This window comes from Arabidopsis thaliana, chromosome 2 (genome assembly GCF_000001735.4).
Source record: "Arabidopsis thaliana chromosome 2, partial sequence".
In the NCBI taxonomy this organism is placed as follows: Eukaryota; Viridiplantae; Streptophyta; class Magnoliopsida; order Brassicales; family Brassicaceae; genus Arabidopsis; species Arabidopsis thaliana.
This window is the reverse complement of record NC_003071.7, coordinates 6,353,438-6,366,786: the sequence shown is the minus strand read 5'-3', so window position 1 is coordinate 6,366,786 and position 13,349 is coordinate 6,353,438. Positions and strand designations below refer to the sequence as shown.

The 13,349-nt window shown below is 35.5% G+C and overlaps 6 protein-coding genes and 1 long non-coding RNA gene across 8 annotated transcripts; 1 reads left to right on the top strand and 6 right to left on the bottom strand.

Moving 5' to 3' along the window:
• Positions 1-968: 968 nt before the first annotated feature.
• AT2G14830 (Ist1p) lies at positions 969-2,409 on the bottom strand (the record flags this gene model as incomplete). Its single annotated transcript, NM_127047.2, has 3 exons — positions 1,935-2,409; positions 1,629-1,760; positions 969-1,541 (listed from the first exon to the last, which is right to left on the bottom strand). The coding sequence occupies exons 1-3, from the start codon at positions 2,382-2,384 to the stop codon at positions 969-971; spliced, it is 1,155 nt and encodes a 384-aa protein (NP_179090.2). The 5' UTR covers positions 2,385-2,409.
• A 284-nt stretch (positions 2,410-2,693) lies between these two features.
• On the bottom strand, positions 2,694-4,376 carry AT2G14825 (histone deacetylase-like protein). The gene is made up of 4 exons (NM_001161046.2): positions 4,219-4,376; positions 3,999-4,138; positions 3,106-3,231; positions 2,694-3,023 (listed from the first exon to the last, which is right to left on the bottom strand). Exons 1-4 carry the CDS (start codon positions 4,261-4,263, stop codon positions 2,894-2,896), a joined length of 441 nt encoding a protein of 146 aa, NP_001154518.1. The 5' UTR covers positions 4,264-4,376; the 3' UTR covers positions 2,694-2,893.
• Positions 4,377-5,258: 882 nt separating this feature from the next.
• NPY2 (Phototropic-responsive NPH3 family protein) lies at positions 5,259-8,531 on the bottom strand. 2 transcript variants are annotated; one of them, NM_001335440.1, is made up of 5 exons: positions 8,385-8,531; positions 7,862-7,933; positions 7,541-7,610; positions 6,164-7,342; positions 5,295-6,080 (listed from the first exon to the last, which is right to left on the bottom strand). In NM_001335440.1, exons 2-5 carry the CDS (start codon positions 7,921-7,923, stop codon positions 5,487-5,489), a joined length of 1,905 nt encoding a protein of 634 aa, NP_001318225.1. In that variant the 5' UTR covers positions 7,924-7,933; positions 8,385-8,531; the 3' UTR covers positions 5,295-5,486. The 2 variants fall into 2 exon arrangements, with proteins under 2 accessions (NP_179089.1, NP_001318225.1); NM_127046.2 differs by having other exon boundaries at positions 5,259-6,080; positions 7,862-8,519.
• AT2G14810 (uncharacterized protein) lies at positions 8,317-9,322 on the top strand (the record flags this gene model as incomplete). Its single annotated transcript, NM_127045.1, has 2 exons — positions 8,317-8,451; positions 9,257-9,322. 2 exons carry the CDS (start codon positions 8,317-8,319, stop codon positions 9,320-9,322), a joined length of 201 nt encoding a protein of 66 aa, NP_179088.1.
• Positions 9,323-9,847: 525 nt separating this feature from the next.
• AT2G14800 (uncharacterized protein) lies at positions 9,848-10,794 on the bottom strand (the record flags this gene model as incomplete). Its single annotated transcript, NM_127044.5, has 1 exon — positions 9,848-10,794. A coding segment is annotated over one exon (947 nt), but the record flags the coding sequence as incomplete, so codon positions are not given.
• On the bottom strand, positions 10,703-12,002 carry AT2G14775 (uncharacterized protein). The gene has a single exon (NM_001335439.1). The coding sequence runs from the start codon at positions 11,603-11,605 to the stop codon at positions 10,796-10,798; it is 810 nt and encodes a 269-aa protein (NP_001323437.1). The 5' UTR covers positions 11,606-12,002; the 3' UTR covers positions 10,703-10,795.
• A 114-nt stretch (positions 12,003-12,116) lies between these two features.
• On the bottom strand, positions 12,117-12,665 carry AT2G06225. Its single transcript, NR_140131.1, has 2 exons — positions 12,243-12,665; positions 12,117-12,200 (listed from the first exon to the last, which is right to left on the bottom strand). It is a non-coding gene; the product is annotated as an other RNA (long non-coding RNA).
• Positions 12,666-13,349: the final 684 nt, after the last annotated feature.

The window sequence follows — 13,349 nt, the reverse complement described above, 5'->3', positions numbered from 1 at the left end:
TTCTTATAAAAAGTGAATATCGAAATTAGCGAAATATAATAGGAATAAGGTTTATATTATGTTTCTCTGTAATTTATTGGCATAATGACGGTGAATTCGATATGAAAAATATGTATATCAGTTTTTATTTTTATTTTGTAGGCAAATTTATTTTTGAGGATTTTACATCAAACTTTAAATTTATTTGTTTTTTGTTTTTTTTTTCACAAAACAACAACATCATTTATTGATTAAACGTTAAATAGTTTTATGTATACAACATTTAATACATGAAAAAATAAAAAATATCATTAAAATTTTCAACTAATTGTAAATATTGATTTAAATCCTCGGCTCTCGACTAAACGAAAGAAATATCAAACTTATGTTGACTTTCCAAATATATATCCAACTTTTGTTAACCTTGCTATATTAGACAAATTGTTAAGTAGATTAATAGATCTTGTTAACGAAGTTAATTTTTTGTTAACAGACATCCGTTAATTCAAAACATTATCATTTTCAACAACAGAGTGATGTCGTTTTGTTGTAATGACTGAACTGAATTCCCAAATTCAATCTCAGTCCCTAAATTGAGCAAAATTCAGAACACTAAATCTCCATATGATTTGAAACAAGAGATTTAATTGAACCAGTATGACAAAACGACGACGTTTAATTGTTAGAGAAACATTGTCGTTTTCAATTAACGAGTTTTTTAACACAATAAGTTAAGTATTTATTTGGAAAGTCAACATAAATTTGATATTTATTTCGTCTTGAAGATTTAAATCAACGTTTTAAATAAATTAAAGATTTTAATGATATTTTTTCCAGAAAAAAATGTGTGCATCACTGTTTTTTTTTTTTTTTTATGTGGACTGAATCACATATTATAACAAGAAATCAATGGATCCTACTTTAAATGTTTTTTTCTCGATAAAAAATACTTTAAATGTTAATGTGAAAGAATGAGAGTAAACAAATCATCATGAACGCATATGCTTTTGTTTTTGTTGTTGTTGTTTCCTAAGAGCAGTGAAGTGAGCAACAATCTGATCATAATCGGGAAGCTTAGGATGAACATGCATAGCTTTTTTGAAACTTCTTTCTCCTTCTTCGCTTTCCTTTTGATCCGGCAACATTGTAAACACGTTGTACACTATATGGTAACAACATTTACCACACTCTTTCCTTTGACGACTTCTCTTTCCCTTGTAATAGTACCTCCAACAATCCACGTCTTTCGCGATAGGACTGCTTGATGATGAAGTTGATCTTGGTTTCCTCCTTAACCTCTTTCTCTCTTTTCTCTCATCTTCAGTACTCTCTCTAAATCTGAATACACTCTGATCTTCTTCCACCACTTCTTCCTCTATGCAATCATCTTCCTCATCACATACTTTTCTTTCTTGTTCTTGGTTTTCCTCTATATCCGCATCCGTGAGAGTAAACTTATACACTTCTGCTTCACTCTCAGCCTTTTGTGATGAACAGTACGGCTGAGCAGAATTGGAACTCATGACTTCTTTCTCTTCTTCTGCCTTCTCGCTTTTTAGTACCTACACACATCAACAAGTAGCATTTTACATACTTTCATAACTTCAAGAAGCAAATAAGATTACTTATATAATGATGCAAAGAGTCACCTGTTTGTGAAATTCGGGAGTGTATTCGATTGCCAACACCTCTAGACGAAGGTTATACTCTTCCACTATTTCACCTAATAGTTTGGACTTGGCATCATCCGATACTGAGATTATGGAGAGTTTCTCTATAACCTATATTTGAGTATATATATGCTCTGTTAGGTCAAAGATGTACTCTTTCTTGAACCTTAAGCAAGTCTAAACAAGATTTGAAGTTACTTGAATCATAAGAAACAAAACTCTAAATGAAACAAAATCAAGAAATGAAAGAGATAGAGATGTGAAATGTGAGATTGATCGACGAACCTGAGGGTTGACACAATTACCAGGCAGAAGATTAAGAGCCGTGTCCACAAAGTGATTCCCATAACGCTTGCCAAAAAGTACCCTTAAGGCTCGTAGCTCAGGCAAGTCTCCACATCTCGCAGAGGCAAAGACAAGTGTTGAAACAGCTTCATTGATGCCATCAGGAAGGTCTCTACGTCTCCGGATGTAAGAGAGGTTGAGAAGGATTATGTCGGAGAAGTGAAGCAACAAGTGGTAGAGAGACATTAGATTCTCATCAAGGAAGAGTTGTTGAGCACGATGAAGAGCACGGTCTCGTTCACCAATACGTAGTAACTGAGCTATGTCGTTACGTAAATGTGAAGAAATAGCGTATTTCTTGTTCTTGAGTAGGTTTAGACGACACTGAAGCTGTTTGACCACACTCTTACACTTGGAGGTTCTTCGCCATCCGAATAAAAAACAAAACATTGTATCGTGTTCTGTTCGTTTGTATCTGAAACTTCAAAGATGAATTTGCTCATAATGAGTGAAAACAGAGGATTTGAGAGTTTGTAGGAGTAAGTGGGGTTTGATCATGATTGTGGGGAAGTGGGCACTTGACGGTTATTATTATCTTTTATTTTATCAAAAGTATAAAAAATGTTTATGACATTATATTAAATAATTGCATCGAGTTAGTTTTTTCAATTAAAATAAGTTTATAAGATTTAGTAATTATTATCAAATAATTTTGTAAATTTATCTAAAACTTTGCTTTTAAGTTTATTTTTTTGGGCATTTAACTTTAATGAAATTATAATTTAACTCTTGATAATATTGGTTCGTGAGATGATATGTAATATAGTGATTTAGAAACTTAATAAATCTCATTGGAACCTAAAAAAAAACAAAAACAAAGAACTCAATGTACCAAACTTTCTTCACTAACACATCTAGAGAGACAGATAGGTACAGAAAAAGAGAGCTCTTTGGTGTTATCAAAGTTGGGGTAAAGGAGGAGCCTCGCCAAATTTAAGAATGTAAGCAGCTTGGTGAATTGGTCTCAGCTGCAAAATGATCTGAGCATCAAGATACGCTTCACAGCAGAAGCACCATACCGACAAGTCACTGTTACATATATCAACCTCAGTCACCATTAACTAATAAGAAAGAAAGAGCTGAGCATATCTAATGGGAAATATGTATGTACCTATAGCTTAGTGCAAGGCAGTGACCGGTTTGTTGATGATGCATCAGCATATGCCTATTCACGAAACGGCTGCATAGAACCTCTTTACAACAAAGGCATAACCAGTTCTCTACCGGGTTTTGGCACCTTATTATACACATTAGAAAGAAAGATAATTCCATTAACACAACAATGATCTCTAAATCAATACACTGTCAACAAAACAATCACAATAGCCAGTGGCATGGTGCATGAGATTGTTTCCTTAGAATTCAGAATCACTAAACCCTCCTTTCAGCATATGTATTAAACAAGCCCATATCTATTCATATGTTCAACTTCAACAAAAATCACAAAACGGAAGAGTCAATCCACAGATTTTAGCCTTGACTTCAGAGAGACAAACTCACAAAAGAGGAACTGATTCAAAGTTAAGTTATGTCTCAACAGTTAATAACTGAGTCAATACAATAATGATTTCAAAATCAAGATACTCTCAATGGCACAAAGTATCTTAAAATTCAACAAAAATCACAAAGGGTCATACATTTTCAGCCTAGAACTGCAGAGACACAGAGACACAACTTTATTTTAGTTGTGTGCAATGACCCTAACTCAGTGCTCATAGATTTGATTCCATGTAATATGCAATTCAATATCACTGTATCACACTATACTTGTTCAGGCTACAATTCAAATGCATCATTCTAAAACAATGATATCAAAATCAACAAAGCTCTGGTGCCAATACTTGAGATTGGTTCTTTAAAATTCATAATCACTAAACAAAAATCACAAAGCTACAAGAGTCCAATAACATGAGATCTTAAAGAAACTCGAATTGAGACCTAGAAATCAAAATTACTAGACGTGATTCTTGCAAACCAAACCATCGAATCAAGAGTCTCAATTACCTAGAACAAGGAGTATCAGGAGTTGGTAAGTGAAGTAAATCGGGAGATAAAGTGTTCAAGTGATCGCAAGTTTTACGAGCTTCGACCCAACCCGACCCGGCTCCGAGTATCCAGTCTTGTGTTTCATCTGCAACTTCTTTCTGAGGCAGAGATTTGGTTTAGAAAATAGTGACAGAGACGGGAGACGATATCGGTAAAGAGAGTACGGTTATGAATTTACCGGCGGAGAAGAGGAGGAGGAGGAGGACGGTGCTTTTTCCGCCATGGATATTGAAGCGTCGCCGAGAAAACTCCTAAACGCAGCGTTTAGTTAGAAACCGAATGATCTCTGGTTGCGTTTTGACTTTTTGACTAACCTATTATTATTTTTATACAAGTAGTGGAGATTTTACGAAATTGGTAAAAGTTTATTAAATTAAGACTACTATATAAGAATTCATTTTTTTTGAAAAAATTCCTAACAAATTCATATTTTCAAAATAAAAATTTTTGGAACCAACTAAATTTCAAGTTTTTTTTTTTGAAAAGTGAAACTTGTAAAGAAATTATCCCTATTCGATATAAAACTCCTTTTTGAATATCAACAAAAACATATCCGTCTTCCAAACCATCGTTTTGAACATTGCATTTTTTTAGATCAAAGACTCTATATTTTATTAAGTTTGTTCGAACATGAGACAGCTACTCCGGAACCTAAAAGCTTAAATATGTAAATGCTTATTTTTGCTCGAACTCTTTTTGCAAAGCTATCGACACGGACATTATTAATACGAAGAATAAGACGAATCGAAGAAATTAGAGAAAAACGATCGAAGAGCATGATAAGATTCAAAAATTCCCTAGCAAAAATTTAGGGCATGAATCAAATTCTACTAATTGAAGGCGGGCCAATAATCTTCAGCCTCAATGATTCTCAATTATGATATGTGATTCAACTTTAGCATAATGTTACAATGAATTTTCGAAAAAAGATCAGATGAGATAGAAATTGATCTTCTAATTTGTTCTAAAATTGGCAGATTGAAGTTGTGATACACTAAGAATCAATAAACGACGTAGTTTTGTTTAAAAAGATTCTCACCTCGTCGATAACCTCGCCACCGTGTCGTTTGAGTCATCGATTTTTACCATTTGACTAACATTGTTGAAGTTAATGTTGGTTTCGACTCAAAACATAGAGTCTGAATAGTAACTTTGAATTTTTGATCAATTGAAATCGAAAAGCACTTTCTCTAGGTAAAAAAGTACCATGCGAAATGTTGAGGTTGAAATACTACATTTTTCCAAGAAGGATAATGATACATTTGCTCATTTTTCCTCTATAACTAAATATATCTTGTAATAAAGTTCTGTGTATCATCAAACAGACCAAAAGAACAAAGTCAAAGAAATTACAGTTGATTCATATAACCTGACGTAAAGTTGAAAAATAACCTAAGTAAAACCTTTAACTTAAAACATGTTTGGGAAAAAAAGGAAAATTGTTCATCAAGAAACAGATACCCTCCTAGTCAAGTTTCTCGAAGGCGTAGCGGTTTTCGCTGTTTCTTCAGCCGCATTCATAGATCCAAGACTTTCCGATGAATCCGACCCACCGCCTCCTCCTCCATTGTTCTTCTCTCCTCCTCCTTTACTCTGCAACTGTACCTTCTTCCCAAATATCTTCTTTGACATTATCAAGCTTCTTATTTTGCTTATCGCCGTGACTCCTGCTCTGTCCATGCTCTTCCTCCCACTTTCTTCCTGCAGCTTCAGCGCCGCTATCTCGCTCTTCAATGCTCTCATCTCCTCTTCCGTTGCAACCGCTTCCCATTCGTCTTCCATAACTGTTGGCACTGATCTTGAGCTCCCATAGGTACCGCAGCTGCGTAGCTCCCTTCCCATACCTCTAGGCAAGTCAGGTGTGCTGCTTCCAGATGAAGCAGCTGCTCTAACTTGCTCAAAGAAGAGTACTTGGACCACTACTCTTAACGGAAGCCTGTCGTTTTGCACAGCATGCATACACGCTTCTACCGAGAGTTTTCGACAATCCATAAGTTTGCACATTCTTTTCTTTTCTCCCTTTGTGATTCCTGGATGTTCCTGTGTTTATAATCCATTATCAAGAAACAAAACTCGACTACAAAGAACACGCGAAAAACAGAGTTTTCGGTTATGTTTAGTACCTTCAAAAACATGTCAATAGCGCGGTAGAGTGCATCATGTGCTGGTCTGGGGATGCTAGTAACACTCTCAGCAACATCAATGAACTTAGATGCAGGAAGATTTGGATCTTTTGCAATTTCAGTAAGGTAACTATCTATAACTTTTGCCACCATCAGCTTTGAAGCTTCAGACAAAATCCCTGGTAATTTCCTTACCTCTTGAACTTCGAACCCATCTTCATCATCTTGAACCTCTATCTCACTGTTTTTATCTCTTCTCATGAACTCCATAACTATCTTCTGCACTAAGTCCACATCGTACAATGTTTCGCTTCCTTGATGCGATTTTATCAAGAGTTCAGCCATAGAAGCTTCCTCCAGTTGCTGTCCTATTCTTCTTACAAGTTGTTCCTTAACCACCTCTCCAGAGTTCACCATAGTCACTGCTTTTAACAGTTTAAGCAAGAAACCACACGAGACGCTGTTTTTCTCAGCTGGTAGTAACCAAACAAGTGTCTCAATGATTGTCTTATGCTTCACCAAATCTCCTTGCTCCATCACTCCCTTGTTAAAACCTGATAATCTTCTATAGCCATAAGCTTTCAAAGCTTCTCCAATGACCTCTCCACCAAGTATACATTTGGTTTTGATGTTCATTATAACCCTTTTGTAATAATCAATCTCTAGTTCGCACAAATCCTCCACCCACCAATCATGTGGAACATCTCGAGCCTTGATTGAATCCGCCCCGTTGTTTTCTTCAGCTAGTTTCTTTTTGTTGTAAGTATATGACCACTCGACGTGAGAAACATCAACACAGGCCTTAGTTGCTATAGCATCAATGCAAAGGCTAACAAGTTTGAGATCCTCAGAGAGCGGTAAGAACGGTTTGGTGGTCTGAAGAACAATGATGGAGTCTTTCCAGCTACGGAAGAGACTTGAGCTTAGGAACACATCAATCTTGTAGATGAGATTACCTTTTTCGACAGTCTCATGCATTCCTAGATACTCAGCTGCACATCTGGTAGCCACAACGTTGTAGGCACTTAGTGTTACTGTCATACCGTAACAGAATTTGGCACATGTCTCGAATGCAGTTGGACCACCGGGAATACCAGAGATATCGATATCATCGATATTATTCTTGTCCGTGCTTGAGAGCAACTTTTGCAGGCATGCACACTTGGAAAGAAGAGGAAACTGCAGAGGATAAAACAAAGAATCATCATGTCTCAAGCAAAACTCAGACATCTAAATTTGATGCTTGCAAAACTGATGTATGACCAAGCAAAGTCTTATATCCGCGTAACTAGACACTACGATTGCCAGATGCACCACGAGTGATCGAATCCCAAGTAAACAGATGTGCATAAGAACTTGGAGACAAATTGTACATACCTTATGCAGACAAAATCTTGATCCCTCAACATCGACACTAATGTCACTAGCCAGTTCATTTTCTACATACCTGCATGAGATAAAAACAACATCAATAAGAATATTCTGTTTCTAGGCACAAAAGTGCAAGCACTTGTATACTCAAGACAAGCTTTGAAGGTAAAAGGAAATCATAATGAAACATAGATCATAGTCTCTCGCATCAAGATTCAATTTCATAGATCTCTCAAAAGAAGAGAGGAACCTCAGAAAACAAAAGCATTAAACCAACAGATGCAACAAAACAGAACAAGAAAAAACATGATCAAGATCAGCTATTACCTGACATTGTTCCCATCAGTTTTAAACGAATCTAGCTTCGAACCAATTTTCATGAACTTCATCTTCTTCCCCCTAGGATAACTCTTAGATCAATGACTTGCAAGACCAAGAAAAAAAGCCTCAAAGGATCACAACTCTCAACTTCTTCCAAATTAGTCTAACCATATAACCAAAAACCATTCCCTTAAATAGAAAGAAAGTGAAGAGGTTCCAAGAACTGAGGGTGGGGACCAAATTGATACAACTAACTTAACTTCCTCCCTTGGAGATCTAAAAGCACAAACACAGAGAAGAACCAAAAGAAAGAAAACAAAACCCTCAAATACAGAGAAAACTGACTCTAAAACCAATTAGATTAGCAACTTTTCTTTCCTCTTTATTAAATTGTTAACTTGTAGAATAATCAAATCATAAAAGGTTCTCTTTTCAATGGAAAAGCCAATCAGAGAAGCAAAATGCTTCCTTATAGACTAACAAAATGCCGTGAACCACGGCGATACACAGCATTCGAAGGGGACAATACCGTAGCGAAAAATGTCTTCAAGAGCACAAAATCGAATCAAGATCCACCACACTTAATCACACTTGTTGTAAGTGTATTCTAATAAGTATAATTAATGTAATGCAGCTTAAGATGAGATTAAAAAAATGGATTAACATGTATTGTGACTATGTTGTGTTTGTTCAAGTCTTCAAGTTCCAACTATGAAGCACATGTTTGTGGTATTAGTTTATTGAACCGTAGAAGTTTGGGAACCTGCAAAATTAAAAATAAAACAGCATCTTGGTATCAGTAGAAGATAACCACCACAACGGTAGACAAGAAGCATCTTTCTTTGTTTTTTTTAACCTTTAATTTTTATTTGTTATCTTGGCAATTAAAGAATAATTAAGCAAGACTGCAAATTGCAGGTGCTATGATCAATTTTGAAGTTGACCCTTCTAAATCTGAGAAAATTTACAAGAAAAATTCATTACAGAAACTAAAGTTTAATGCTTTGGGCAAGAAACCCTAGAACAATGACTAACAAAACCCACAAAAATCTCTATATCTGATATTTCCCAAAGGCGGTACCTACACCAGGTTAAATTCATCTCAAAATTTAAATCAAGTAAATAAGATTTCAAAATCAAATGTGTTTAGAAGCAACTTTGTGAAACAGCAAAACGAAAGGACAGTACCCTAAAATAGCTCTCCGTGTAAAGAAAAACCAGAGAAACCCAAATCTCAAAGCTATCACAATTTTAAAATTCCAAAAAAAAAATGTAGGCTGTTTCTGAATCTTCGAGACTTTGACATAACAGATTAAAACAGAACATAAACAAATTCACAACGTTGAAGTTTCGTACGTTACACACCAAACTTCACTTGTTTCTTATTAAAATTTGTTTTAGAAAGTATTTGGTGAAGATATAATCATAACTTTTTCTCAGAGTAGGCACGCAAAAACTGACACATGAGACTATGAGAGTCTCTTTCTCTTTACTTCTTTTGAATTTTGTTCTCTTTAACTATTTCATTCAGTGAAATGACATCTTTCACGTCTTCTCTAATTAAGTTTAGTCAACATTTTCCGAAAGCTGGTTCGGTTCAATACCAAAAGCCAAAAGGAAATTCCTCCTGATTCACTGTTGTTACTTGTTAGTAGACCTTTTGACCAAAGAAAGTCATGTGCTTCCCATGGATCGATTACATGAGTGGCATTTCTCCTAAAATTTAAAGAACTTATCTATTGAAATGATTAATGTTAGATTGCCAAATTCTATATTATTCTGTTATGATTTTTCTTTTTTTTTTTAATAAATATAATGTTATTGGTTATCGTTTATAATAAATATTATAAATATTTTAAAATTTTGTGGTATAAGTAAGGAAATATGCATTTATTTCAAGCTCCCAAAGTATATAAAAGTTTTAGACCCACTAATTCAGAAAATATGGTGTATCAAAATGGTTTTAAGGTCGATGTATTTTTGTGAATAAGCCAAGTTCGATTCTCTTTCATTTTCAAAAATAATTTGTTTTTATTAATAACTAGTAGATAAGATTGACTGAAGTCTCCTAGTTTTGGTTTCTCATAGCTGTGCAAAACTGTGGCCAATTGTTGTAGGTTAATGATATGCAGTTTCTTCTTTCTCCAACAATGCCACACAGAAAAATAGATGTCTCTGTCCCCAATTGTTGTGTAAAATCCGACAATCTCCCCTTCATAAGCAATCAGTTCCCCTTGAACGCATGACTTATCAAACTTGAGCAACCAAGTCGTTAAAAACTTGTCTTGCTCATGATGTTGGAAGTGTTCAGTTCCTGTGACAGCCTCTTCATATAATTCAGTCTTAAAAGAATACAGAAACTGCCAATAGATGAGCTTGAAATGCCATGACAACTTATAATGATGATTGCCATAGGACAGAACATAGATGATTGCATTGCTGGCCTGAACCCTTTTTAACTCCCCAAAAATCTCACTCACCCTCTTGACAATCAAGATATGCCACTGCACCTTGCTTCCATTTTGAAGCCACCACCACAAGATCGTTATAGTACCCATTTGTCGGAAGAGATTGTGTTGTTGCTTATTTCCTTCTTTCACCTGTTTGAATTTAAATCTCCAAGACTTAAAGCACTTCCTCTGTTTCCTTCTACTTAGTAGTCTTGTAGGTCTGTGAGAAAACATTTGGTGTTCCCAAGAAGACTGCAATACATCCGTCTCATTTAGAGATATCATGACAGCTTCTCCGTAAGCAACAACTTGCTTATTAATTTCTTCCACTCTATGGTCTTGAATCCATGTGACTGACTCACAATGTTTTTTTGATTTAGAGACATTAGCGCCAATATCAGATTGCAACGCTACCCTATCTACCTCTCCAAGTGTGTCACATAATTGTTCTAGTACCTGTTTATGTCCCTTCGTAGGAGGAATTGCCATCTCAAGTGGAGCTTGAAAAATTTGGTGTATGGTAACCACTCTTACAGTAGATTCTCCTAAGCTTACAAGCAGTCTGCATTTCCTCTTGCACAAAACCAAAAACTTCTCGATTGTCCCACAATGAATTAGCTTCCTTTAGTTCTGAAGTAACCTCTAGTTTTGCACTCTTGATTTTCCTACAAGTTACTCTTCTGCTCCAAGTATGTAACCAGCCACGATTGTGTCGTTTCTCAAGTATTCTCTTCTCAAAATTGTATTTGAACATCCACGATTTCAACCCTTTAAGCTTCTTCTTCGTTTCCAGCCGTTCTTTAAGGTGATACATTTGATCGAACACCTGGTGTGCGGACATGTTTGAGGTGATACTTGTCACTTGTTGAATCCTCACAACATAACTGTTAACCACATCCATTTTACTGCTCTCCTGAATCTTTGCCTTCATCACCACAGTTTCTAAGTTCTCCACCACTGAAGTTATTGCCATAAGTTCGTTGTTCCTCAAATTTTCAGAATCAGAAACAAGTAGCTGTGGACTTAGCAATGTCGCATCATCCTTCGTTCCGTTCTCACCTGAGACTTCATTATCAACTTGATTCGAAGATTCGTCAGTGACCTCCAGAGAATTATGCAATTTCTCCACTGGAATCGTTTCTTGAGTCGTGGCCATTGAAGGAGTTGCTTCTTGTGGGTTAATCGTTGTTGTCTTCATCCTCCGGATCTTTGCCTCGTCTCTCCTTTCCCTTAAAAATTGATCTTGTTCGGCAAGCAATCTGATTAGTTCCGGATCTTTTCTATCGCCAAATCTCAGCATCAAACAATCCCTCAAATGTTCCCAAGATCAAAAAAGAATCATCTTCGTCGTCCGTGAAATTCTCCCAAACAAAGAAATCCTCCAGCCATGAAATCCATGATCGCAATTCATGAGTCACACCAATGAAGGTGGGAAATCCCTCAAGACACATTGCGATTGACAAAAATCCCCAACTTTTGAAACCCTAATCTTCTTGCGTTCGATTCGATCCGAGCACACTAACGCACCATTTGATAAGAATGAAAGTGTAATCCTTGGTATTTCTTATCTTTGAATCCAATTACAATGATACAAACCCTAAATCGATAAGCTTGGAGTTACAGTTCTCCAATCTTATCTCCCAAGAACAGAGCACATAAAGCTCTAATCCTCTTTACACATCAATGATCACGCAGGATGCTTTTCTCTCTACTCTCTCTTACTATTTATAAGCTTCTTCACACGTGACTCCAATCTCTCACTTCAGTTCTCACACGTGCCAACTTCTCATGAACCACAGAAATATTTAGAGGGGCAAAAAGAAGACATATACCTTAAGTGAAGAAGTTAGAAAAGGCCTTCTTATACAGAAATCACATGAGTCATGGTATCTATAGATCTGGATTTAATAATAAGACGTAAAGAACAATTTGTCTTACCTTTGTGAGTCTTATTAAATGCAGAGTTTAGAAATATTAGGACGGAGTGGAATTTCTCTGTATCCTTTTCCTTGCTCAAACCCAAAGACCGTTCCAAGGAGATGCTATCGCATAGGCCATGGATGAAGTGAACGATGAACGGGAAGGTGATCGTATTTTTGAAGGAGAGGCGACTATTAGAGAGTCGATTTGGGGAGATGAATTGGAACGTAAAACCTTTGAGAGAGGTATCAGATGTATATTATCTAATAGGGAAACCAAAACGTTGATTACATTATTAAGAGGCCCAAAGCCTTAATTATTAGTAATAAATTAGGCTGATGTGGCTGGGTTTAGAAACATTTCGAGCAAAATTAGGCTGATGTGGCAGCTTAGTGGAGAAGATTAGAAAGCTGATGTGGCTAGTCTGAGAAGCCTCAATGAGCTTCTTTTATTAGTAGTAGATGACTAACTTGGTTATTTTTGTTTCTTTTGTTTATATTCAATTTGTTCATTTTCAAATTGTAACCTGCTTCATTGTTTCTAAATCTTTGTTAACTCACGTTTTATGCTCAAGACGTAGAAAAGACAAAAAATGATGTGTTTGTGAAATCACAATCAAGTTCTATGTTTATGTTTCTTAAAAAATCTGAAAATTTTACTGATTCTGTGAGAATAAATGATGAAAATGTTAACAAAGAAAAGGATGAGAATGTCAACGATTATTGTTTTGTTTATAATAGTTTCGACGTTCCAAAATTATTTTAACATGCATTTATTTTGTATACAAAAAATATATATTGGAAAGGCTTCTATCGTTCCAAAATTATTTTTACATGCATTTATTTTGTATACAAAAAATATATATTGGAAAGGCTTCTATCGTTCCAAAATTATTTTTACATGTATTTATTTTGTATACAAAAAATATATATTGGAAAGGCCACCAATTTTGACCTCCCTCTAAGTCCTAATAAACCTGAGCACGATACTACTCTGACTGTCTTTTGTTGCCAACAATTTTTGAGACGATGATATGCATAGTAATATGATCAAAACAATTTTTTGAAAAACAAAAATGGTTATGTGTTAACCTAACAGACATAGACGCAAATTTCTATTAAAAA